The sequence below is a fragment of the Aulonocara stuartgranti genome, assembly GCF_965226115.1.
Source record: "Aulonocara stuartgranti genome assembly, chromosome: 17".
Classification (NCBI taxonomy): domain Eukaryota; kingdom Metazoa; phylum Chordata; class Actinopteri; order Cichliformes; family Cichlidae; genus Aulonocara; species Aulonocara stuartgranti.
In genome coordinates this window covers 14,715,413-14,743,034 of record NC_138953.1, presented here as the reverse complement: position 1 = coordinate 14,743,034, position 27,622 = coordinate 14,715,413, and the positions used below count along the sequence as shown (strand labels likewise).

Below are 27,622 nucleotides of genomic sequence, written 5' to 3'. Positions count from 1 at the left end.
AAGAACAACAGGCCGCAGTCTGTCCACATACTCAACCTGTGATGGATCAGTAATCAATTAGTGATGCTAAATACAATTTTACACTCATTCTTTAAAACCTGTCTGTTTGTAGATAAACCCATGCAGCTGAACCAAGCTTTGTTCATGCTTGGAGGTGGGAGTGGCTATGTTCCCCAGCCTGACATCATGAGGGATGACATGTTTGACCCTTTCGACAAGGACACATTGCACGTGGAGCCAATCACCATCCAATTACAGGTCAGATTAAATAAGCAGGATAGAGGGAGTTTGATTGTACAGCTAAGTCAATCCTAAGAGAAAGCAAAGGAGCAGTTCACATTGTCCAGGCATGCTCCCTTTCTAGGTGAGAACAAGCTTAAAACTACACTTTTATTGTTCTTTGAACCATAATGAAAGTTAATGGAAGAAACTGACCATAGCTAGAGTTAGAAAGGCCACAAAGTCACACTCAGCCACCGTTTTGGCAGATCAGTTCATACAGAAGGTGGTATTTTTGCTCCCCCCTTTTTTCAAAGCGGAGTGAAAAAAATATCATATGAAGTCAGTTGTCTGACAATATGATCATGAGCCAATTTCAGCTGATTTCTAAAAAATACAGACCGATTTTACTTTGTCTATAAGTGCTCCTGGCCCACTTTAATATTCTAAGTGTCCAATTTTCCCACTGTCTTGCTTATTCTTGCTCTGTTTCCCAGGTGCTGGGAGCTCGCCATCTGCCTAAGAATGGTCGGAGCATTGTCTGTCCTTTTGTAGAGTTGGAAATCTGTGGAGCCGACTATGACAGCTACAAGTGCAAGACAGATGTTGTAGGTAAGACAGCTGCTGCATAGCAGCAATGAAAATGCAACATTTCAGCAGTTTATGTGCACTCACTGCAGTGTTAACCCTCTGCTTTTCTCCACCCTCCTAGCTGATAATGGTCTGAATCCTGTGTGGGTGCAGAAGCAGTTTGTGTTTGATATCCACAACCCCACCTTCGCCTTTCTGCGCTTCACTGTCTACGAGGAGGACATGTTCAGCGATCCCAACTTCCTGGCACAGGCAACCTACCCAGTCCGTCTGCTCAAAACAGGTGAGTGCGCAAATGTCTCCAGAATACAAACTTATGAGTTATTTATTTTTGTATTTTTTAGATTGCAATGTTTCTGGAAATATTTCCTAATCTTAATTTACATTGAATTGGTTTAATTTTCTGTTTTACCAGGCTACAGGAGTGTACCTCTAAAGAACAGCTACAGTGAGGAGCTCGAGCTAGCGTCCCTTCTGGTTCACATAGAAATCGTCAATGCTAAGGTTTGGGCTACTTTATCTCTGCAACAAACAGGACATCTGAATAATAGTACTCTGCAGGCATGAGGCAAGATTTTTGGTTTCCATTTGTAGTTCAAAGATCTGTTGATGTGGAATCTACACACAGAACCCCTGACTTTCACCGCTGTGAGATACATAGCCACAAATAACATGGTATCAGCAAATAAAGTTCACTAAGCACAGTCATATTTGATGATTTCTGGATTTCCAGTTAGCAGCACTGCTGTTAGTTGAAGCTGAACACCACCATCTGAACGTGAAAATTCCAGCGTGAAATAACCTTTTTGAACACGTCTTCATCATTATTTCCACAAAACAAATATCACACAGCCTCTTTTTTCAACTAGGCACTAAAAGTCACAAATTCATGAATTGTTAAAAATGTTCAAAATTTATGATTCATTACAAATCCACATTTATCAAATCCCACTGTTAAGTATTACATTCTGAAATAAAGCTGTTGTATTCTCTATCCACCTTGTGGCTACAAGGAGGAAGACGATGAGAACTTGTACACATCCATCCAGCGGTTGCGAGATCGAACCTGCGAGCTGTCCAACCAGGTTTCTCTCCTGGAGAGGTCAGGCTCCGCAGACCTGAGCTATCAGCAAAGTCTGGAGGAGCTCCGAGCCGCTCAGGACCAGCTGAGTGAGCTGGTGGAGGCTCGCAACCGCAGGTTAGTCCCTTAGCAGTGGCTCCTGCAAGCTTTAATTTAACATCTCCAAATTACATCTGTATCTGCTACATCTGCTATCTGTCTGTCTTCCACTAATCTGTCACTGTTTTTCTTGCTGCTCTTTCAGGCTGATGGAGAAGAAGAGAAGGGAGAAGCTGAGACAACAGGTGATAGCAAAGCGCAGCTAATCCTCCCGTCCACCCGAGAGCGCTAAACTCCAACACAAACTGTGCCTCATAGGTTGTGTGGTGACAGCCTGAATAGAACAGGGCTCGGTTCCAGGAAGCATATTCAATAAACTGTTAGTCTGATAAACTCTTAGTTGATTAACTCTGATATCAGAAGCTCAAGGTTTTCAGTTTCAGAACTGCTCATAAGTGTTTTCTTTCTCTACTCACTTGCATGAGTAGAGAAAGGAAACACTCATCACTGAAGATCAGATACCACAATGCAACAGGGGAATATAGTGCAGAGTCTCAATTTTAATCAAATGAATGGAGGAATGTGAACATGTGCCAGTGCTGACTATGACATTTATCGGGGGGGGGGGACTCATTTTAATTTGCTTGGACCAGTCTGTTATCATTACAGACCTTACAAACTTTTATATGAAATTTAAAATTTTCTATCGTGTTCACAGTCCTTTACATGAGATGTGCATCCAAAACGGACCAAAAATGCATGAACTGGGAAATTACTGAAGCCGAATTCAATCCAGGCCCGATCCAGTATGAATCTGTGATTCTTGTCCATTTTTAATCTTTTCTGTTGTGCAAGTGGACTCCAACCTGAACATAGTTTTTGATCCATTGTGGAGCCTATCATAGGCTACCTGTGGGCAAATCTGGGTCTGAGTTGATCCAATGAGAAAGATTCAGGTGATTTTTTTAGTCGAAAACATCAGATTCAAATTCTGATTTTCAGACTCTCTACCATTCAGCCTGATGTTTGACTTTAATTTAATGAGTTAATGACTGAATATCAATCTGTGAACACATTTCAACATGAAATCTACAGAACACACCGCATTTTGCCTAAAAAGCCAATTTAAAATACATTTTTAGACTCTTAATGCCCTTTCAGCCTAATCTTCATTCAAATATTCATCTCCAACATCTGTGACTGATAGTATGACCGATAGCAATACGGGAAATGAAGTTCATTGACCAGTGTGTTGTCTGTCTAACGCTTCATACAGATCAATTTAACATAAACAGTAATTGCTACAGTGCTCTAAACTTGTTGATAGGCTGACAGTTACACAGCTGTCCACAGGGTCACAGAAGAGATGGATCTGAGTGAGGGTAAAAGCACTCAAATCTAAAAACAGCTAACTGAGGTCTAACTGGGATTTGTGTTTTTCTAAAAATGTAAATTTCCTTAAATGAATTACCTGTGCTATGCACTTTCATAGTGAATGAGGAGCTGAATCAGAGTATCAGTCAGCTGATTCAGCAGCAGCAGGACATTGAGTGGGTTTAGTTCTGTTTACCCAGTGACTGAGTTTAAGTTAACTCGCTTTCTGGAACAGAAAACCTGGCGTTTTCCTCATCTCAGGGTTAACAAAGAGTTGTTAGATAAACCTGCTTCCTGGAGTAGACTCTAGCAGGCTTTCTACAGCAGCCACATGCAATCCATTTAGAAGTGAAGAAAACATGTTCTTTGACGAGAAAATATCATATAGTATAGCAACGTTCTGTGCTGAGGGCAGAATGAAAAAAGTAAACACAAACATAAGTATCTCATGGACTGAAAAGACATAAAACTAAGCTATAAAAACAATCGTGGACTAAAGGCTGAAACATATTAATTGCAAACTGGTTTTTCTGTGACAGATTTCATGAAAAGTAGATCGCATAACAAAACTACAACGTGTTTCTAATACTTTTGGCAATAGTGTCCAATGAAATGGAATCTGGGGAAGTTTAAACCATTGGTGAGAAAAAGAAAGTGTTTGAAAATGAAATATTTATGAAAACAGACATTATTCATTATTTTGATGGACCTGGAAGTTATTTAAAAAGGAAAAACAATCAGTACAATAACAAATAATGAAATTATTCTTTAATTATTATTTGCCATTATTATAAAGAGTCATTGTGGGAATCAGCAGTAAATACAGCTAGCACTTTTTCAAATGCAAACACAATATAAATTTCCATTTGACATTTTCAGATGAATGCTGTACAATTTAAACAATAATTTACCTACAAAGCTCCCCCTGAAATTTGCACTTACTTTGTTTCAGGCTTTACCAAGAAAAACAGGATAAAAAGGGAGACGAAAACTCAGGTTACACAAATGTGGGGAATGAAAAATTAAACTGTTCGTAATGGATGGAAAAAGGGGTTAGAGGGCACTTGTAGCAAAAAGGAAGTATCCTGTATGTGCCTTTGTTCTGGAGTGTAATTACTCTTGTATTTAAGAAAGAACAGGAGCTCTCTTTACAACTGGAATAATTTCCCTTTTAGGGAAAACGATCTACAGTCTAGAGGAACATGCTCATTTGGTTTTTGACCACTACCCATGAAATAGGGTTTAAAGGGATCTAAAGATGCAAGTCTGTTCCTCCTAATCAAGACCAAGTCCTCGGTTGATCACTTGAACTCTGCCTCCAGGTGGTGGGGGCTTCTGTCATAGACTTTCTTGTTCTGCCGGGGAGAGCACAAATTCTCACCAAACCACGTAGAGAAGTTTTTTTTTAATATTTCTTCAAAGGGCTCTAAATTTATCTATACTACCTTCAGAGAAGTGTGAGAACAGTGAGTGGGGGAGGAGACGAGAACGCTCCCCTGGGTGTCTGCATAGGGGCTCAGATGTGTTCGCCTCTACAGGGAAACACCCACAAATAAAGGGCTATCACTAAAAAAAAAAAAACCAAGCAAAGAAAAAAACAACAACAAAAAAAACCTAGTAAAGCATTCTTTTTACCTGCCAGCTCTGATTTCATGCCTTGTTTCTAAACCATCGATCAAGATCAGTTTCCATCATCTGACTTTAATCAACAGATGTGGCCCAACTGGTCCTGAATTTGCCAAAAGCAGCTTTGATTGGACCCTCTGCATGACTTTATATTTAACCACCCACCCCTGTAGCTACTTCATCTCCTCCCCTGTCTGATTTCTCATTGTATATAACTTCTTTTATTTATCAGACAGCTGTAGATCCTGTTTTAATAGATAAAAGAACGTGCTACAAGGATGCTAGCGGACTTCAGATTGAAGATACTATAACTTTATGTAGAAATTATTATTGTGTACCTGGAGCTCCCTTTAACTGTCCCCGTAGACACAAACCTCTCTTTCTCCCTACACTGCAGTTGCACTGGGTAGGGACTTCTATGCAAAGGTCATCGTTTTGGCCTATAGCCATTGTGTATTAGGCGGTTGACACAAGTTGTGTTTTTCTCTCTGCACCTATGCTAACTGTCCAGTATTATTATTCTGCATTGCAAATCATGTGCAAGTTTCCATTTAATAAAGCTCTTTCATGTAATCGGCAGAGTGTCTTTTCATTTTAAAACAAAAATCCAGAAAAAGGAGTGATCACATTTTTATTGATATATATATTTTTTTCTTCTTTTTTTTTTCTTCTAATGATTAAAAAAATTGCATCCAAACAAATTCTGTCCCCTAACGTGCGGCAACCAGCCGCTCTCCACCTAGCTCCCTCCTCAGGTATGGCTCCAGGGTGGGGCCCTGGTTAACCGTCTCAGGTAATTTCACCCCATGGCAGGAAAGGGACCGTCTAGTCCAGGGCTGCCCAATCCCAGTCCTCAAGAGCTACTATCCTGCAGCTTTTAGATGCATCCCTACTCCAACACAGCTGAATCAAATGGTTTGATTACCTCTTCAGCATGCCATCATGTTTGGCAAAGGCCTGATAACAAGCCATTCATTTGATTCGGGTGTGTGGGAACAAGGATGCATCTAAAAGCTGCAGGACGGTAGCTCTCGAGGACCGGGATTGGGCACCCCTGGTCTAGTCCAAGTCTGCTCTGTTGTATAAAAGCTAAACTTATACAATTATATATGTGTCAAGTAATTGGTAAGCAACATTTTTCACTGAGTCATTATGTGAACCAAATTATGAACTGTTTAAATGCTGCTATGCTGCTACCAGTTAAAGAAAATTCAAAGTTATGGGCTAGCACAATCCATTTCATTCCAAACTTCCCAAAATATTCTACTTTTGCACTTTGTCATAGTTGTCTGTAAAAAGATTTCCCACTTTATTTTAATGTTGTTTTATTAGTTATTATTTTTCCTCTGTACGGTGTTTATCCTTATTCCTATGTTGCATTTCTGAAGAATAGTTGTTGCCAAGCTTTTTATCCTTGATCGGCAAATGAAGTAGATTTCTATTCTGATTTTGTCAAAGCATTACATTACAAGCATTACAAAGAGCTTGTTCAACAGGTAGTCATATGATAAAAATATTTATTGACCCTTGTTTATTTATTTGGAACATGCTGATATGTATGTGACTGGAGCCCCAGTGTAAATTAAATAAGAGCCTTATAAAAGGAATGGTGTCATTAATAACTGCAAAAACAGTTGCGTATTAAAACCACAAATTTCTAAAATATTGTGATCTATTTAAAAATACAAGTTAATATATAAATATTCTTGCTTGGGTTTTACATTACATTATTTTCTTTTAGACCAGTACATAGGTCTCTTTCTGGTCAAAGAATTACATATTAAACCTGCAGTCCCATTTCATTCTGTTGAAGTGGTCCACCAGTTAGTTATTCTTTAATTTGTTGTGGTAGAACAGTGGTTCCCAAAATGTCTGTGAAGGTTCTCAGTCATCCAGGTCATCGTAGTCAAAGGAGCTTGCAAAGAAAAGCGGTGGTTCCCAAACTTTTTTTCCTCCCCCCCCGCGCGCGCACACTCACACTCACGCACAATCACATCCTCCAACCACACACACCCATATTTTGCTCCATTGCGGTTTATTTCACACCTCAAATATTTAGTAAACAGTTACGCAAATACAAGTAATTGCAATAAATTACAGGTAGTAAGGAAATAAACTACTAACTCTTTTACGCTATGTCCGCACCTACACGGGTATTTTTGAAAACGCAGCGGTTTCGTCCACACGTAAACGGCGTTTCGAATCACAGAAAACTGAGATTTTAAAACTCCTTTTTTGCGTTTACGTGTGGAGGAGGAATACAGAGTTCGTCATGCAACGTCAAAGGTATGTGCCTTTTTTCACGTCACGCTGTGCGTCACGTTATTGTTTACATGAGATGAATTGCAGAATGGCAGATATTCAGATTTACAGGTTTTACACGCTTGCATATAAACACGCAGTTACTGTCTCTATTTAGAACGGCAGAGGCGTCACGGTGTAATTATTTTACATGTAGTTGTTTTTATTCTGTGTAATAATATTCAACATTGCTATCAATACATTTTTCAAAAAATGCTTCTCTGTGCAAAATGGGTTTAAAAACATAAACAGCTGTGGGATACTATTTGTCTGTTTAGACAGGGGGACCAAATCGTGGTAGGATGGCAGAATCAGCCTGATATTATTTGTATCCCACTGTAACTTTACTGTATAAAGAGCTAACATCTGAAAGGGAAGATATGCTTCACCATATTTTCTAGTCTTTGGCTTAGAATGAAGTTGGTTTGGAAACATTCAGCGATGCTTCATCTCCTGCTTTGCGTTTGTGTGGCGCCCTGTGCTAGCAGTGTCCAAGCGTTGCCCCCGCCCCCCGCAATGGCTTTGGGCGGGCCCCACATTTTGGGAAAGTCTGTGCTAGAAAGTAATTTGGAAGAAGCAGTGTCTGTCTGGCAAAGCTCCTCGGACTGCAATAGTTTTAAATGGACAGCTCCAACATTTGAGTTCAACTGTTTCATGGAGATGATGACTTCTCTTCAACATGTGAACCCCACAGTGAGAGGGCTTAGAGACTCTCCGCAAACTATGCTTCAGAATCTGGCTGAACGAATCAGAAAAGAGATTTCACTGGTAAGTCCTGGCAATCAGCTCAAACGTATATATCCAAAATATCTTTCTTTTAAGTAAAAGTGTCCGTGGAATAAAGTAAATGCAATCTCTGTAGCAAACATCGGGAAAGACTAGCCTCTCTTCAAGTGGTAACGCAATGTGTGGTTTTTTTATTTATTTATTTATTTTTAGAACATGTAGCCAAATGTGTAAATGAGAATGCATACATTTCCCTACTGGAGATGTAAATATAGGTAAGTTGACACTTGCCAAACTCCTTGATTTACACATAAAAGGTATTTACAGATCTGTCATAGCAAACAATCACAAAAATCACTTGTGACAAGACAGCTCTACTTGCTTACAGGATTTACAGTTATCTACACACGCTTAGATCTACTGAGGAGTGCTAAATTAAAGGAGTTAAAGTAACATACAGCATCTCAGTAAGGTGACAACATGCAACTACACTATGCGGCTGTGCCTTAGATGTTGAAGCAGGCCGTCTACTAATCAGAAGGTCTTACAAATTGAGAGTTACAGATTCCTGTTTAATTGTTTATTTTTTAATGGTTGTCACAGGGTTGTGAACAAATGTCTACATCTTCTCCACATACACAGCAGTAGTGTTACACCACCTTTAAAGGTGAAGTCAGTAATTTATTTTACACTATTAAATAGCCAAAAACCATAGTGTACTCCGAAATATATAGGAGGTTGGTGTGTAATTACGTCTTCCAACAAACATATAATTAATCTATTAAAAATACACATCAGTGGGTTTGCAGTTTGTGGAAGCAGCAATGTTGTCCCACTCTATTTGAATGCAGTGGTCGGGAAGGACTTCTTTCATCAGACTAATCACGTTTTATGTGGGCCAAATGTAAAATACCAAATGTAGAAGAGAAGAGAGTCCCCGTAGGCATTTGCATACTGTGAGGATACATTTTAATTCATGTCTGCTCCTCCATATTCAAGATATGAAGCATCACATCTATGTTCTGTTGTAGGAGAAAGATTCCAACAGACAAAAACTGGCTAAATAATAACAACAGCTGGTTAAAAACTAACACTATGTTAATGTTCCATCACACTTTCTCAATGATAAACAGTTTGGTTACATTCTTACGGTGGCCCCTAGAGACAAAGCACGTACAAACTCCAAAACACTTGCAAACTCCAAAACACATACAAACTCCAAAACACTTGCAAACTCCAAAACACTTGCAAACTCCAAAACACATGCAAACTCCAAAACATGTACAAACTCCAAAACACTTGCGAACTCCAAAACACATGCAAACTCCAAAACATGTACAAACTCCAAAACACTTGCGAACTCCAAAACACTTGCAAAATCCAAAACATGTACAAACTCCAAAACACTTGCGAACTCCAAAACACTTGCAAAATCCAAAACACGTACAAACTCCAAAACACTTGCAAACTCCAAAACACGTACAAACTCCAAAACACTTGCAAACTCCAAAACACGTACAAACTCCAAAACACTTGCAAACTCCAAAACACTTGCAAACTCCAAAACACATGAAAAATCCAAAACACTTGCAAACTTGTTACGGATTCAAATATTGGGGATGGACACAAGAGGAAAAACCACAATAACAACACTGGTCCGGCCGGGTTGAGTCAAACAATGATTTTAATGATCACACGCGTGGGAGATGGACACCGTACGCAGACAGCATCAGATCTCAAAATGGTGGAGCATTGATCAAACTCTTATAGCCTCTAGTGGCCCCCACCTTATCATAAAAGCCTAAACATTCACATGCTTTCTCTCACACAGTGCCTAAGCTACGACCTTGGCTCCCTGTTTATCTGCTCCTGCTGAGATGGGGCAGAAAACTCCAGTATGTTCTGTTCTCTTCTAATCAGACAAATAAGGCGATGACTTTCTGCGAACAGTATTTCTTATAACTCAGCAGTATAATGTAGAGATGGACCGATCCGATATTACGTATCGGTATCGGTCCGATACTGACCTAAATTACTGGATCGGATATCGGAGAAAAATAAAAAATGTAATCCGATCCATTAAATATCACGAAAGCACCTCACAAAACTTGCAACACACCGTAACTCACCTCAGAACGTTAGCAGTCGGAGCAGTATGCGTCACGTGATAGAGCGGCTGTGGCATGCGGGACCTGTCGGTGATCTGGATAGCATTTGGAGCTTCGCTAGCAACCTGGCATTTCATCTCCGACAAAGTTATCCCCGAGAGAAGTAAAGCAGGTGTGTAAGTCCATCTCTGAATGTTTGTAAAGCATTCCCACGTTAAGCTTAACGAGCGACTGCCTCTCGCTCTCCGGCTGCTACTTCAATCGTGAAACTGCTTAAATGATCAGCTGATCGGCTTTTCTGTCGCGAGTCCGTGTCTCTAGTTTGTTTTTGGTCCACTTTGCACCAGAAAGAGGAAACCAGCGGCTGAACAACAGCAGCACGTTTAAGCTTGATAAGCTGTTGTTACAATTTATTTAATCTTACTTTCTACTCCAGGATCTTTTTCTACGTAGCTGACGGCTGGTAACTGTGCAGGGGCGGATCTAGCAAAGTTTAGCCAGGGGGGCCGATAGGGCATTAACTGGGAAAAGGGGGCACAAAGACATACTTTTCTTTCTTATTCTCATTTAAAATGTCTAGCTTTTAATAAATAATTATCTGACACCCAAAGTTTTAATTTGATGTAAAATGAATAGAAGTCAATTACTGTATATAGTGACTATTAAGTCTAATATATATACCCTAGTAAGCTATAGTACTTTTTACTTTGGGAAGGTACCATCTGTGCAGTCTGCAATTTTGTTGAAGAAAGATGTTGAATCTATTTAATATTTCTTGAAAAAGAATTGATTTCTGTGCATTTTTTTTCACACTGCATCAAATTAAGGTTGATTACGTCGATTAAGCATCATGAGGTGGAGCGTGAGGGGTGGTTCCCTATTTTTTATTTATTTATTTTTGTTGTTGCTGGGAGTTGGAACCCTATTAGTTAGGTTGCTTAATATTTACGCTAAGTACTCTTTAAAATACCAGAATAGGGAGGATGGTGTAGGTCTAAGTTTATTAGATTGATCAGTATTGCTGAACTATGAAATATTTTTTTTGTATACAGGTATAACAGAATAGCTTTAGTGTAGTTGTTGTTTTAAACTTGAGTATGAACTTGCAGACTTGCAAAATGCAGCAAGATATTTTAAAAAACAGTTTTGTTGATTAAAAAACACTATCGGATTCATATCGGTATCGGCAGATATCCAAATTTATGATATCGGTATCGGTATCGGACATAAAAAAGTGGTATCGTGCCATCTCTAGTATAATGCATCATAAAACAATATCATTCATTCACAATAAATCAGCAATCTAATGTAATGCAAATCAGTTTAACAAATGCAATAGTTATCACCTTCTTCTAATTCAGGAGAATAATGCAAACTAAAACTACATAATAATTCACAATCTTTAATTAGGGGTATAACATGGCATAAAATAATATTATAATCTCACAAACTCCAAAACACGTACAAACTCCAAAACACTTGCAAAATCCAAAACACTTGCAAACTCCAAAACACGTACAAACTCCAAAACACTTGCAAAATCCAAAACACTTGCAAACTCCAAAACACTTGCAAAATGCAAAACACATGCAAACTCCAAAACACATGCAAACTCAAAAACACATGCAAATTCCAAAACACAACGGAAGTGCTCCAGGACGCTAGGGGCAGTGTTGAGCTCGATTTGCAAATTAAACAGCAAGTTTGTCTGTATGCGACGGTCTAGTCTCCGTCGCGCTTCCCAGGTTGCCTAGCAACCATGATACTAACCGCTGGAAATGTGTCATACAACTTTGCTTGACAGAAATGAAGGAGAACATATTTTGTTCATTTGTTTGTTTGTTTCTACAAGAGCTTTGTGTGATTTGATAAGTATCTGAGGCTGAGACCACAGGACAGTAAAACATGATTTTTGGGCTTCATTTCTGTACTGAACAGTTATTTCAAGATTAGTTAGTAAATAACAATTAGCTAATGTTGTTCATGAGACTAAAGTCATATCACTTTGGTAATGTAAATATAATATGCCAATATTATTATAGTTATTATATTAATCATTATTAGCTATTACAGCAGTGAACATGAACTCTGTGTCAAATACTGAGCCTCAGTACAGATTCAAGTTGCAGTTATTTATATGTCTTATCACCTTAAATCTTCACTCAAAGACAAGTATCTTTGACAGTGCATATATAGGTGTATCATATATAAGAGACAAATGTTGTTCCTTCAGTTATTCCTTCAGTGAGTGCAATGCCTCACAGATGATGTGCAGCAGTGGGTCCCTCAGTCTGTCATCACTCTGGACACTTGCAGTTGTCACACATGGAAATCAAATGTGTGATAAGCTGCAGGATTCAAACACAAGTGTAACTTATAAATACATGTTCATACTTTTATTACACAACACAGAGAGAAAGAAACAGAGAGAGAGTGCAGCACAGACAGACAGGTGACAGTCTCAGGTGTATACACTGCTACAAAACAGCACAAAAGAAGGAGGATTTAGTATTTGTGTTATTACGAAACAAGAAGAGTTCCCAGATGGTTCAGTGGACACATGTGTGACTCCTGTGATTAAAGCATCTTTCTTTCAGCTTAACGAGTGAACCGTCAGCTCGTTCAAACACACGTTAAAGTCCGTTTGGCTCGACACCACCGAACAGAGGCAGCAATATACAGTGGGGCAAAAAAGTATTTAGTCAGCCACCGATTGTGCAAGTTCCCCCACCTAAAATGATGACAGAGGTCAGTAATTTGCACCAGAGGTACACTTCAACTGTGAGAGACAGAATGTGAAAAAAAAATCCATGAATTCACATGGTAGGATTTGTAAAGAATTTATTCGTAAATCAGGGTGGAAAATAAGTATTTGGTCAATAACAAAAATACAACTCAATACTTTGTAACATAACCTTTGTTGGCAATAACAGAGGTCAAACGTTTACTATAGGTCTTTACCAGGTTTGCACACACAGTAGCTGGTATTTTGGCCCAGTCCTCCATACAGATCTTCTCGAGAGCAGTGATGTTTTGGGGCTGTCGCCAAGCAACACGGACTTTCAACTCCCGCCACAGATTTTCTATGGGGTTGAGGTCTGGAGACTGGCTAGGCCACTCCAGGACTTTCAAATGCTTCTTACGGAGCCACTCCTTTGTTGCCCGGGCGGTGTGTTTTGGATCATTGTCATGTTGGAAGACCCAGCCTCGTTTCATCTTCAAAGTTCTCACTGATGGAAGGAGGTTTTGGCTCAAAATCTCACGATACATGGCCCCATTCATTCTGTCCTTAACACGGATCAGTCGTCCTGTCCCCTTGGCAGAAAAACAGCCCCATAGCATGATGTTTCCACCCCCATGCTTCACAGTAGGTATGGTGTTCTTGGGATGCAACTCAGTATTCTTCTTCCTCCAAACACGACGAGTTGAGTTTATACCAAAAAGATATACTTTGGTTTCATCTGACCACATGACATTCTCCCAATCCTCTGCTGTATCATCCATGTGCTCTCTGGCAAACTTCAGACGGGCCTGGACATGCACTGGCTTCAGCAGCGGAACACGTCTGGCACTGCGGGATTTGATTCCCTGCCGTTGTAGTGTGTTACTGATGGTGACCTTTGTTACTTTGGTCCCAGCTCTCTGCAGGTCATTCACCAGGTCCCCCCGTGTGGTTCTGGGATCTTTGCTCACCGTTCTCATGATCATTTTGACCCCACGGGATGAGATCTTGCGTGGAGCCCCAGATCGAGGGAGATTATCAGTGGTCTTGTATGTCTTCCATTTTCTGATGATTGCTCCCACAGTTGATTTTTTCACACCAAGCTGCTTGCCTATTGTAGATTCACTCTTCCCAGTCTGGTGCAGGTCTACAATACTTTTCCTGGTGTCCTTCGAAAGCTCTTTGGTCTTGGCCATGGCGGAGTTTGGAGTCTGACTGTTTGAGGCTGTGGACAGGTGTCTTTTATACAGATGATGAGTTCAAACAGGTGCCATTCATACAGGTAACGAGTGGGGGACAGAAAAGCTTCTTACAGAAGACATTACAGGTCTGTGAGAGCCAGAGATTTTCCTTGTTTGAGGTGACCAAATACTTATTTTCCACCCTGATTTACGAATAAATTCTTTACAAATCCTACCATGTGAATTCATGGATTTTTTTTTTCACGTTCTGTCTCTCACAGTTGAAGTGTACCTCTGGTGCAAATTACTGACCTCTGTCATTATTTTAAGTGGGGGAACTTGCACAATCGGTGGCTGACTAAATACTTTTTTGCCCCACTGTAACATAGCTAACATTAACATCCATGCTAGGGAGGGGGACAGTAGTGGCGTGGCACTTTCAAAACACGTCTTTCAGCCTTCCGCACTGAGAAGCAACATTTCCAGCTTACTTAGTTTTTCTAAGTTAAGACAACTCAAATAAATTGAGTTGATCAGCGTTTTTGCATAAAAAGTACTGGTAACTTACTTAAATTGAGTTCTAATAACAAATTGTTAAAAATTGAGTTCAACCTACTTAATATTTTTAATTAAACACAATATCAGTCCCTGATTCTTCAAGTCTGATTAACTGAGTGTCTTTGGGCAAGATATTAAACCCATATTTGCCCCTGATATATGTAAGCATATTCACAGAGCACACACACAACAGGTTTGCAGCAATTTCAAACATAGCGGAGCTGCTTGGATAAAATCTTTGAGGAATGAAGAGCTAGCAAAGTTGAAGTCTCAGTGAAAGAGTTAAACCAAAAGCGTTAAATATGACAGAAATGGCTCACTTCAGAAAGGAACTTCAGGGGTTACTTAAGGGTTAAAGAGTTAAGAAAATTTGAAGATGAGGAACACACTTCTGTGGTCCACTGCCATTTTGATTAAAAATCTAAATATTTTAACCAGGCTGGTTTTCATTAAATCAAAGAAACTTTCAGCTGTAATAAACATTCAAACTGCTTCTTCATTTATGAGTTAATTGTTTTAACTGAGTTGTTTCTCTAAAACTGTTAGCTAACTTGGGAGCTGAGAACCTCAGAAATGTTGCGAGAAATGAGAAAATCTGTTTCGGGTCTAGAGAATTGAGTCCTAAACATGTGTTGTCCTGCAGGGGGCGCAGAAACCCTTCAAGAAGGTGATTGATGTTAGCTCAGGTGATCCCCACAGAGTTGATTTACAACATGTTTCATTTCTTCGACAGGTTAGTGTTCATTAATTGTGTTGTGTAACTTTTTGTGTTGTGTAAGCATTCCTGTCAAACTTGTGTATCTGTCATATAAGTTGTGATTTTTTAAGTGTAATCTTATTTATCCATTTTATTTTCATGTGCTTTATTTATGTCCATTACTTTCTGCAGTGGATGTAATGTATAGTGATTATTGTTAATTCCTGCATTTTATATTACTCTTGCACCATACATATCCTATATTTGTAACCATGTTGTCTTCTTAATGTGTTAAAAACACTTTCCTTGTTCAAAAAGTCTTGTCTACAAACTCCTCTCTGAATCTGGCCTACTTCCTCAGGTCTTGGCAGTGTGTATATACCCTCAGCTGCTGGAAGACAAATGTTTTCCTCTGGATGTCAAGATAAGAGCTCAGAAACTCCTGGAGGCCTGTGACGGAGCAAGTGTGGGTGAGGGTTAAAAAATTTGCATGTACAAACTGAATTTTAAACTTGAGAGTCTGGGATTTTAACTCACATGTATATTGAAATATACTTAAATAATTATAATTTGATAGGTTCATACACTGCATCCTCTGGTCTTCGTCATGTGAGGCAAAGCATCGCTGAGTTCATCACAAAAAGAGATGGAGTTCCTTCATATGCCCAAAACATCTTTATTTCTGCTGGCTCTCAAAGGGCTATAATGGTATGACTATGAACACTATTCGTACTATTTCTAGTTACACAAATGCTACATGTATCTACTCTGGTCGAAAGAATCCACGCTTCATACTGATGTCCACAATTCTTTTATTCCTCTCACAATCATGGAGCACCGTGAAAACTAGAAACAAGTAAACTAATATCAACAGCACATATGACATTCATCTCAGCCACCTATTCCTATAAGTCGCAGGGCAGTGGATCAGTCCCAGCCTATACCAAACGACTCACGAACCGGTCCGATGCCCGGGGGGTTGGGGACCCCTGCACTACATAATTAAACATGTCTAACATCAAGGGAGGCCACACAATAAAACACATTTTAAGCAAGATGCAATGTCCAACTTTATCAGCCACTTTATCTTTTTTAAAATGCTTTGAAAGGACACAATAGCATAAAAACAGACAGCTGGAAAGTGCAGTTATCTGAGTGAACACACCTATCACTCAGACCACACACCCACAAATCTTTAGGGTTTACCATCGCTCAAAAAACTAAAATTGGATAGTTATTTCATTTAAAGAGTCTAAGTTGTAATTTGAACTAAACAATTTGATGTTTCTATAGTGAACATAGTTGAAACATATACAATCTGCATCAAATTCATCAGCATAACACTTGCTAAATTTATTCTTGTTGAGATGACATAATGCAAGCTAGCAAGACTGGTTAGTTGCCTGGACTAGCAATATCACAAAATCATTACAAACCACAGGAAAATCACTAGGGTCACAAGAGGCAGGAAATTATACACACACCACGTGTATGCTATTGCTATTTATTGTTCATAAATGACTTTTTATCAGCATTAAGTGCTTTTGCTGGACTAATGTAATTTGCGTGGCTTGGATCAACTCAATTAAATTAAGCTGGACTCAACTGCAGTAAATAAGTTGATTCATCATTAATTAATAAGCCAACTCAAGTACATTAAGTTGGAATAACAGACCTGCATAATGCTGAAATAAAGCAATTTGATGACGTGGAAATCCTTTCCATGACTTTTTTATGTATCTTCTGCTATAGCAAACTGTAGTAGTTGTTTAGCTTTCACATTTTATCTTTGCACTTAACTGAAAAATAATATGATTTGTATTAATAATAATGTCCAGTCTTTACACATTGTAAAAACCTCAACCAAAATAACCAAAATATTCTCAAACAACAGCTTAAACATTTTTACTTCTACATGTAACATATTTTTAGAATCTTTGAAACAACCAGGTGTATTGTATTAATTTAGCCTTTAAACATAGTTTATTGAGTTAGTTGTAAAGAAAAGCTTAAATGTGTGAGTGATCTCTCATTGTTGCAAAGGGAGTTGCGAGGGGAAACAGTTTTACTTTGTTTTCTGCTTCAAACATTTATTTTATTTCATTTATTCCTGATTTTTTAATAACCTGTAGCAAAAAGTGACAGAAAAGATTGCTCTCCCTAAAGGAAAAACATATAGCTTTTTCGATTATTGTTATAAGATTGCTGTGAAACTGCTGGCCAGTGGTGAGGGGAATACTCGGACAGGCGTGCTGATACCTGGGCCCTGCCCACACATGCTGTACAATGTGCTGGAGGAGGCTGGGGTAGTCTTGGTACCGTACCAGCTGACAGAGGAGAGAGGGTGGGCTGTAGACCTGGACAACATGCATCAAGCTTTAAAGGCTGCTCGGGGGTACTGTGAGCCCAGAGCCATTTACATCAGCAACCCGGGAAATCCCACAGGTAAGTAAAACACAGTAGCTAAGTGAAATGAGAATCCGAATCAGCACACCTTATTAATCCCGAAGGAAATTATGTGGTTACAGTTGCTGGACAGCAACTGACTGAAATAAATTCAATAATACAATATATTAAAAAGTTACAAAATATTAGAAATAGCTCTAATATATACTAATAGCTCAATTATAAATATCCAGAATATTAAAGAGGTTAAATATATATGACTGACATTTTACTTTAGACTGTAATCTGTAAAACTTTGCTATTTGTTATTTTCACTGTAGAGGATGTGCCAAATGGTGTAACTATTGCACTGTACTGTACATTAGATGGAGATACAGTCTTCTTTCATCACTGTTTATATTACCTTTGTCTTTCTAGGCCATGTGCAGGACAGGAAGTCAATAGAGGAAGTGATTCAGTTCGCAGCAGCTGAGAGAGTCCTACTGTTAGCTGATGAGGTGACCATGAGCTGTCTTTTCAGATTGGCTTTTTATTATGCATTTGTCAGGTTTTCTTTATCTATCAGTTTCTTTCCTCTGCACTCCAGGTGTACCAGGACAGCGTGTATGGGAAGGACAGAGAGTTTATTTCCTATAAGAAAGTCCTGTTTGAAATGGATATAGAGCTTGCAGAAACAGTGCAGCTGATCTCCTTCCACTCTTTATCCAGTACCTGCATTAGAGAGTGAGTTCTGTCTCTTATGTTTGTCAACAACAATTTCCAACAGGATCCTAGACAAAAGTTCTGGTGGATGGCCGCATGGACAGTGGTGGCATTGGAGCTCAACTGGAAGCCGGAGGCGCAAAAATGTAGTTTTTTTAAAAGATATTTGTAATAATATCATTTTAGGCCTCAGTCAATTTTCTATACTTTATAATTGAGATATTGCCAGTCCAGCGATGCTCCACTGTGGACCGGCGGAGGTGATGGGACCAGCAGGTGCAGAAACCTCCGGCTCGGGTGGAGGCCTCCAGACATGTGCAGAAAAAATTGCATCTGTATGGCTTGATGAGCAAAAGGCATGGCTAAGGTCTGTCCATGCAAAGAAAAGGGTGCTCAACTCCTTCTAGCCAATGTCTCCAACATCATTGTCTATTGTTTTTTGGGAAAGAGACAGCGAGAGAAAAAGGCATATGGGTGCATTTTACCTGAGATGGATGTGGCTTAATGGGGATGGAGGCTGAACCGAAGAGTGTGTCAAAGGCTTCTTGAGTGGAGGCATCCACTGAAAAGGAATTTTGGGAGATGTTAGGTTAGTGAGTGTTTGGGCTATTTGGCTGAAGTTGCAAATGAATCAATTGTAGCAAATGCTAGGAAACACCGGAGTTGGTTCCAGCCTGGTTCCAGCCAGAACAGGCCATTCTACCACTACTTGCACCACAGCAAGTCTGCTGGGTCTGCTTTGGCTCTATCTATATCTGACACACTCTGCTATACAAGCTTGTCATTAGTACACGGAGATCTGCCTGGCCTGAGAGTAGAGCAGGGCGATATGGCCAAAAATATTTATCACGATATATATTTGAAAATTTGCAATAACGATATAACCGACGATATAATTGATGCGAGACAAAATACAACTCCACAACATTACTAGCGCAAAAAGACAACCTTCCATTTATATTCACTTAAACAAGAAGCTGGTTTTTATGTACATTAAAGCTTTATAAAAATGTAACAGTACAAATGCAAATTGCTTGCTGAAAGTTTAACCAAAAGGCATTTCCACTAGAAATGGGCTGACATGTCCTGAGCATAACCATGTATAATATCCACTGAAGTTAAAAAGAGGTGCTTTGCAACATTAAACTGCAGTGTGCAGTACGCATTTTTCGGACCATAAGGTGCACGGGATTATAAGGCACATTAAGCGAAACAAAGCAGTCAGATAAATCAAACTTTATTAAACTCATTCTTCTTGCTTCCTCCACTTCTGTACCATTGATTCATTAATGTTGAATTCTCTGGCAGCTGCTCTATTCCCATGTTGTTGCAGTATATTAATGACTAACCTCGTATTGTGGATGGATTATCTCAGTTGTTCTCCTGACTGAAGTTTGGTCCGTTTACAGCATCCTGCCATGCGATTGCATTTGTCTCTAACCATGAAGAACCTTCACGTTAACTTTTATAAGTGGAAAAGTGTTAGTGTTCGTCCTCCAGCTTCACTGTTTATGTTATGCTAACATAGCTGTGTCGCTAGCGATCACGTAGCACATCATTATATACCAGCTAGCCCAACTTCAGTAACCCTACAAACGTCACTGCTGTTTAGTTTCCTGTCTTCATTTATGTTGCAAGTGATAGCAGAGGTGTACGTTTGATTTTTTTCAGAAATCTCTCAGTCAGAACATGCAATATCATGCTTAGGTAACTAGCGAAACTAGCGAGCTAACTTCCGCTAGCTTCCTGCTAACTTCTAACTCCGTTAAATGTAATAACTTTTGTTTTCATGGATGCCTGGAAGTTAAACTTCATAGTTACACCTGGTAAAGCAGCAATGCTGATCGTTTTATTAAAGATGAAAGAATTTAGACAGTTTTTAACTCTAAGTGATGCTGCAGTGTTGTTTGACCTGAAGCATACGGAGTTTAGGACCCAGATTACTCCCAGATTTAAGAGCATCTTAGTCCGACAAATACGACAATAACAACGGCCGCTTGCATGTTCTGCAAAAAAATGTGCTTTGTTGTGTATCTGACGGACAAACACCAAACCAGTTCCACATCACGGAAGTTGCACCATTTTTACAAACCAATTCTGGATCATCTGTTTCACTCAACAATCGGCCATGTGCGTATGAAAACAAAGGCACTGCGCATGCGCGTTTTACTCCCATTCTATCGCGATATTTCATTTTCCTATCGTTGCCTAACATTATACCGGTATTACCGTGAACGGTATAATATGGCCCAGCCCTACCTGAGAGCCTCCGCCAGTCCCACCTGAGGCTCTCCCCAATCTACAGCCTTAATTCATGTTCAAACCATTTGCCTTTTATCTATTAAAAATGCCGCTGCGCTCTGCTTGTATGTCAGTTTTGTTTATGGCCGTTCTACATGTACTAGATGCCCCAGCTCCGTGTCATTTCAAAACATGTATCTCTGTGACTTTGTGTCCTCTTTGAGAGTTTGTGTTGTATTATGTTCAAATGTGAAGAAAAAAAAAGTATCTCTCAAAGAAGAAAGCTTTAAAGAAGAAGTTCTGGAAGTTTAAAAACTATGCACCTTAACTTCTGTCAAAAAGTTCACCCAACTCGAATATGCGCAAAAATTTTTTCTTCATCCTATGGTTGAACTTTATGAGGTGCCGTAAGGGACATTATTACTGAAACGCTCTCACACACACAACTGAAACGCTCTCACACACACTACTGAAACGCTCTCACACACACTACTGAAACGCTCTCACACACACTACTGAAATTTTAGCTCTCACACACACAACTGAAACGCTCTTACACACACTACTGAAACGCTCTCACACACACTACTGAAACGCTCTCACACACACTACTGAAATTTTAGCTCTCACACACACTACTGAAACGCTCTCACACACACAACTGAAACGCTCTCACACACACTACTGAAATTTTAGCTCTCACACACACTACTGAAACGCTCTCACACACACAACTGAAACGCTCTCACACACACTACTGAAACGCTCTCACACACACTACTGAAACGCTCTCACACACACTACTGAAATTTTAGCTCTCACACACACAACTGAAACGCTCTCACACACACTACTGAAACGCTCTCACACACACAACTGAAAAACCAAGTCATTTCAGTTGAACAGGAAGGCATTTCAGTTGAACAGGAAGGTGTTTCAGTTGAACAGGAAGGCATTTCAGTTGAACAGGAAGGCATTTCAGTTGAACAGGAAGGTGTTTCAGTTGAACAGGAAGGCATTTCAGTTGAACAGGAAGGTGTTTCAGTTGAACAGGAAGGCGTTTCAGTTGAACAGGAAGGCATTTCAGTTAAACAGGAAGGCATTTCAGTTGAACAGGAAGGCATTTCAGTTAAACAGGAAGTTAATTCTTGACAAGGAAACTGAAGGAAAAAGTGTTAGATTTCAAACAAACCACTACACAGATGTCTACTCAGCAACCTGTTAGTTAGGGGTGGGTTTTTATAATCGATTTATTGATTAAAATCAATTCTGGCTTGGATAACGTGAAATCGATTCATTAAAATCCTGAATCGATTTTTTAATATAAATTTATTTTGCCCGAAATGCCAGAATCTCTGGTGAAACCTCACAAAATTTCAACAACCACCAAAAAGCTAAGACAGTAAATCAGAGCAGGTACACGGCTTCTGCACAAAGACGTAAACACACAGCGCGGACCCGCGGATCAGAATCAGTGAGATGTCGCCTTTCTCACCCGACAGCATGGACACGGTCGGGGCTGAAAGCCGACAGCTCGCTGACTCTGATCTGTCGGCAGGTCCGCGCTTTGTTTTCACGCCGTTTTTGCGCCGATTCTAAAGCTGTTAGTTTGATCTCTCTCCAAACAATATTGACTGAACCAGCAGCAAAAGAAGATCCAAACTGCGCTTCACATAAACATCGTCATGAATTCCCTCACTGTTTTGCTTCCACCACGATAAAATCGCACGTCATGCACAGCCCTCTCTCTCTCTTTCTCTCTCTCTCTGTACTTCAAGAACAGTTTTCCGTTTAAAAATCTGTTTTCTGCATTATTCGCTTGCTTGTTAGGCACAAGTCTACTGTTGTTTACAGCGCAGTCGGCCGCTGTTTTTTTTTTTTCATTTTACATACTTCCGAAAAGAAAACCTAATTTCTGCCGTTCAATACTGAATAAATTTAAACTTTTTAAAATTATGCAAAATGCAAAACGTTAGCCGTGTCTCTAATAAAACCGCTGTAACGTCAGAGGTAACGTTCATATGTTGATTAATGGTTTTCTTTCGTTTTTGATGTACTGCAGAATATTTTTTTATAAAATCCCAGGCCAGGAAAACCACCTTCATGTTTTTATGTGTTTTATCTTCAGCTACTTTGACACAAAGGCATCTGCTGTGATGCTCACACCTTTGATAAAGTCTTGCGTGTGTCAGCTTCCTTTTTTTAAATACAAAAATATGTAAATGTACTGATCTGAATTATAATATTTCTGACTGTCAAAATCCCCCATAATCAAATCGAATTGAATTGAATCGAATATATTAGCCTCAGCATAAGTCAAAATTTAGAATAGCGGGAGACGTGCATTATCCTGGTTATTTTTTTGGCATATGTGCTTTTTGTCTTTTTTAGCAAAGAAAAATATCTTAAAATCATCAATAAAACCAGGGAGAGAAGGCTTAGCGTTCCTCCATTTAGCACAATGGATATGATATTTACTCAAAAGTATGATGATGTTAATAATGTCTGAGACATCCAATGCTAGATGATCCATATAAAAAAAATTATGATGTAATTCAAACAGTGGCACATCATTAATATTTAGGGAAATCCAATTTTTTAAGTTGCACCAAATACATTGTGTGATAGGGCATAGAAAAAAAAAGATGTTCTAGGGTTTCATTTTCATCAGTACAAAAAGAACACTGATCCACCTCAAAGCCAAATCTCTTTTTTTAGAAATTCTGCCACAGTATTAGTTTTGTTTAAAGTGTTTCTTTAACTTTAGGTAGAATAGGCTATTTCATAAATTTTTAGTATGCTTTATCCAGTGTATATGAAATAACTAAATTAGAACCATGCCATGTAACCATTCTGTTGTAACTATGAAATATTTTGTCTTTGAAGAAACTACTAACAAATTTCTTATTGCATTTTTATCAAACAGCTGACATTGCCCTAGCAATAAATTTGGGAGCACTGATGAGAAATTATTGTATATCATAAAAATTTTAATCAAATGAAGCAGAGGCAGTGGGACCAGTTCACAAAATTTGTTATATTCTCTTTGAGAACAGTTTAGACAATATTTTTCTGAAAAGTCTGTGTAACTTAGAATGACACCGTTATCATCCAACAAATCTGTTATGAATATAATATTTTTGTTCAAACCAGTCACTCTTGAAAATTGATTTTTGATTAAGTGTTATTACCCTATTATTCCATAAGGTTGAATTATGAGGAGAAGTTGTGGGTAAATCTCATTTTCCCAAAAATGCAACGTCTGTTTTATAAAGTTTGATATCTTTATGGGGATTTTATTTGCCGCAAAATCACATTTCAAAATAAAGTCTAATCCTGTATACTATTTTATTAAACAAGAATCATGGGATGTGGAGCTAAGTAGAGTCTGGCTGTGACAGACAAGATTTTAACCATTTAATTCTAAGGGTGCCAACCATAAATTCCAATTCTGGAGTTTTGATACCACCTTTATTGTATCCCTTCACAAGCTGAGATCTTTCTATGTAATGGGTTTTATTCCTCCACAAAAATTCGAACACATTTCTATTTATGGTTTTCATGGTATTTATCGTTTTTTTATTTTTATATCATTTACGTGGCGCAAAAAAGGTTGGGGACTGCTGTACTAGCAGGTTGCTGAGTAGACATCCTTGTAGTGTTTTGAAATATACCACTTTTTCCATCAGTTTCCTTGTCAGGAAACAACTTCCTGTTCAGCGGAAATGCCTCTGGTTTCAGTGGTGTGTGTGAGAGCGTTTCAGTAGTGTGTGTGAGAGCGTTTCAGTAGTGTGTGTGAGAGCTAAAATTTCAGTAGTGTGTGTGAGAGCGTTTCAGTAGTGTGTGTGAGAGCGTTTCAGTTGTGTGTGTGAGAGCGTTTCAGTAGTGTGTGTGAGAGCGTTTCAGTTGTGTGTGTGAGAGCGTTTCAGTAGTGTGTGTGAGAGCGTTTCAGTTGTATGTGTGAGAGCGTTTCAGTTGTGTGTGTGAGAGCGTTTCAGTTGTATGTGTGAGAGCGTTTCAGTTGTGTGTGTGAGAGCGTTTCAGTAGTGTGTGTGAGAGCGTTTCAGTTGTATGTGTGAGAGCGTTTCAGTAGTGTGTGTGAGAGCTAAAATTTCAGTTGTGTGTGTGAGAGCGTTTCAGTAGTGTGTGTGAGAGCGTTTCAGTTGTGTGTGTGAGAGCGTTTCAGTAGTGTGTGTGAGAGCGTTTCAGTTGTATGTGTGAGAGCGTTTCAGTAGTGTGTGTGAGAGCTAAAATTTCAGTAGTGTGTGTGAGAGCGTTTCAGTAGTGTGTGTGAGAGCGTTTCAGTAATAATGTCCCTTACGGCACCTCATAGAACTTAGTGCAACTGTGGGCTTCTTTTTTATTGGTTGCACAAATTTACATAACAACGCGCAGCAGTCAAAGTTAAACTGGTTTGAACTTTGACCACGGGATGTGTCAGTACCTTTTGCTGATATGCTTGCGCTGCACTTTGCTTGACGCAGCAGTAAACCATTATTCTGCACCACAAGCAATAGAAATGAATGTGTTTCTGTGCGCAGCACTGTATGCGCCGTATCCTTTGTGAAAAGGGCTTTAGGCTTCTATAGCATAGCTTGTTTATGCAACCACATACTGATCATTAGAATTAATGTAGGCTAAATACACTTTGAAATATACTTTCAAGCTTCACTTTTCATGCCTTCTTATACCATACATGCATTTAAATGAATAGTTTAGACATTTCTCAAATTTTAAATGCATTATATTGATAAATTAATTAAGATAATCTGTGTCTGCATCTTAGGTGTGGTCTGAGGGCTGGATACATGGAGGTAGTTAATATGGATCCAGAGGTGATTTATTATTTTGATAACACATTGTGTTGTGATATCAGTACTCCAGTCACAGGACAGCTTGGTTTGGATCTTATGGTCAATCCGCCACAATCTGGAGACCCATCGTATCACACATACATGCAGGTGAGGAAACAGCAAAAGCCAACAGTTGTCCTCTGTTACACTCTTACTTTTAATTACTGGTTGTTCTGTTCACAAAGGAGACCTTCTTCATCCTGGCTACTCTGTCCCATAATGCTCAATGGGTTCAGGAGCTCCTAAATAAACTGCCAGGGGTAAGGTGTCAGCCAGTGCTTGGAGGAATCTATGTTTTTCCTCGCCTGCACTTACCATGTGGGATTAAGGAGCAGGCCAAGGTGGGAAATGTTCCAACAATCTTCCATCTTTCTTTCTCCATCAGTCTATTATCAATGTTAATGGAATACCAAGTCTAACCACTAAGTTTAGCCATTACAAATTAATGCCAAACCATTATCCTTACTTGAACCTGATTCCATCTTTATTCCTTACATGGCTTAACCTTGAAAACAGACTATTGAGGGATTGTGAAAAAAATGTGAATATTAAAAAAAAAAAAACATCATTCTGATGGTACAAAAGTTGAAAGCCATACTGTCCTATATGCACTTCTGTTTTCAGTTATTGGGGCTGAAAGCTGATGTTCTGTACTGTCAGAAATTACTGGAAGAGGAGGGTGTATTAGCTGGTGCAGGTGAACATGGGGAAATGACTGACAGCTTCCATTTGAGGTAAAGTATATGAAATCATAAAACCTTTTGAGGTTTGTACTGCATGTTGTATTGCTTCAAAAAGTTGACTCTTGTTTGTGGTGCTCTCCCGCAGATTATGCATCCTTGTTCCTCATTACACCCTGGTAGAGGTCCTAGCTCGCCTCACCTCCTTTCACTGCCGTCTCATGGGTGGCACTGTGACCCCAACAGAAGTGTAAAGAAAGAGAAGCAAGAAGTCAGCTTATAGTGCCCTGTGGAGGAGGGTGGCCTAAACTAAGTGTAAACTTGAGATTGGTCAGATTTATGTGAAGTATCTCAAGAGGATAATTCAAATAACTGTCTGTATAACTAAAATAATATTTTTTTTTAGAAAGATTTCAGTGTCATTCTGCAATAGTAACATCTGCTTTGCAACAGTTCCAACAGTAAAGAATTTAGCCAAAAACAACATAGGCTATATTGAAGTTTTGACATGATGCTCATGATTCTCAGTAGTGAGCGTCTTCTTCTTCTTCTTCTTTCAGCTGCTCCCTTTTTGTGTGCCACAGTAAATCATTGATGTCCATCTCATTCTTTCCTGGTCTCATTCACACGCAAAACCTTCCTTTTCTCCATCATATCAGCTTTACAAATCAGAGCACTTTATTTAGAAGTTAGAGTGTTAGCCAGCACTCTGTCAGCTTACAACACTAGAGTCAGTCATTATTAACCTGGGCCACGAACAAAGTGGTACAGAAATTTCATTCTTTATGATCTTCATGATACAACCCACACCATTTATCTGGGCTTGTATAAAAAATTTGAATAAAGCATAGGTGGATGATATCCAACAACAAATAAAACAGATTTTTTGGTTTTCCAGTTAATGTGAACAAAGCTAAGAGTGACGCTTTTAGATGAATTATAACTGTCTAGGTCTTATCGTTGATTCATATGTGTTGTGGAAATCTTAAATAAATTGAGGTGCATGGAAACATGTTGTCTCTATGTGCTTTATTTATCTTGAAAAGGAATGTAATCGTTGAATGTTTAAACACACACATGAACACGTGGTATATCTGAAAGATTACATGGACAGAATGGAGCTTAATTAACCTTGTGTTGTGGATGGATCTCAGATGTTGTCTTGACTGAAGTCTGGTCCATTTTCAGCGTCTGTTTTACTATATGATTGCATTTGTCTCTGCCTATCAGGGATTCCCACATTAACTTTTACTGAAAAAAGTTTATTTTCTCATCCTTCTAACACTCATCCTCCATCTTTGCTCTTCTAATGTGTTTACCTTATCTTTACCATAGCTCGGTAGGTAGGCAACAATTAGCATACGATTAATGTCATGTTTTGTGTGCAAGCAGGATATTGGATTCAAATGCAGGACTCGCAGGACACAGAGGAATGAACTAAAGGAAGCAGCTTTTATTTCGCTGTAAATAACTTACTACAAATACAAAAAGAAAACTTGAAACTAAAAAACTCAAAC

The 27,622-nt window shown here is 39.0% G+C and overlaps 2 protein-coding genes across 4 annotated transcripts in view; both read left to right on the top strand.

Annotated features, from left to right (window-relative positions):
- LOC309691866 (1-phosphatidylinositol 4,5-bisphosphate phosphodiesterase gamma-1-like) overlaps positions 1-4,885 on the top strand; it is a 40,488-nt gene extending 35,603 nt beyond the window's left edge. Inside the window, exons 27-32 of the mRNA XM_082509879.1 lie at positions 113-258; positions 717-831; positions 932-1,093; positions 1,226-1,314; positions 1,824-2,008; positions 2,136-4,885. Coding sequence (XP_082366005.1) covers positions 113-258; positions 717-831; positions 932-1,093; positions 1,226-1,314; positions 1,824-2,008; positions 2,136-2,196 — 758 coding nt within the window. The 3' untranslated portion in view covers positions 2,197-4,885. The remainder of the gene's footprint in view (positions 1-112; positions 259-716; positions 832-931; positions 1,094-1,225; positions 1,315-1,823; positions 2,009-2,135) is intronic.
- Positions 4,886-5,771: 886 nt separating this feature from the next.
- LOC309691872 (alanine aminotransferase 1-like) lies at positions 5,772-27,202 on the top strand. Of its 3 annotated transcripts, none has more exons than XM_082509892.1 (11): positions 5,772-7,999; positions 15,170-15,259; positions 15,585-15,693; positions 15,801-15,931; positions 17,425-17,668; positions 18,047-18,126; positions 18,216-18,352; positions 25,449-25,533; positions 25,611-25,766; positions 26,050-26,159; positions 26,254-27,202. In XM_082509892.1, the coding sequence occupies exons 1-11, from the start codon at positions 7,646-7,648 to the stop codon at positions 26,357-26,359; spliced, it is 1,602 nt and encodes a 533-aa protein (XP_082366018.1). In that variant the 5' UTR covers positions 5,772-7,645; the 3' UTR covers positions 26,360-27,202. The 3 variants fall into 3 exon arrangements, with proteins under 3 accessions (XP_082366018.1, XP_082366017.1, XP_082366016.1); XM_082509891.1 differs by having other exon boundaries at positions 25,359-25,533; positions 26,086-26,159; XM_082509890.1 differs by having other exon boundaries at positions 5,773-7,999; positions 25,359-25,533; positions 26,254-27,201.
- Positions 27,203-27,622: the final 420 nt, after the last annotated feature.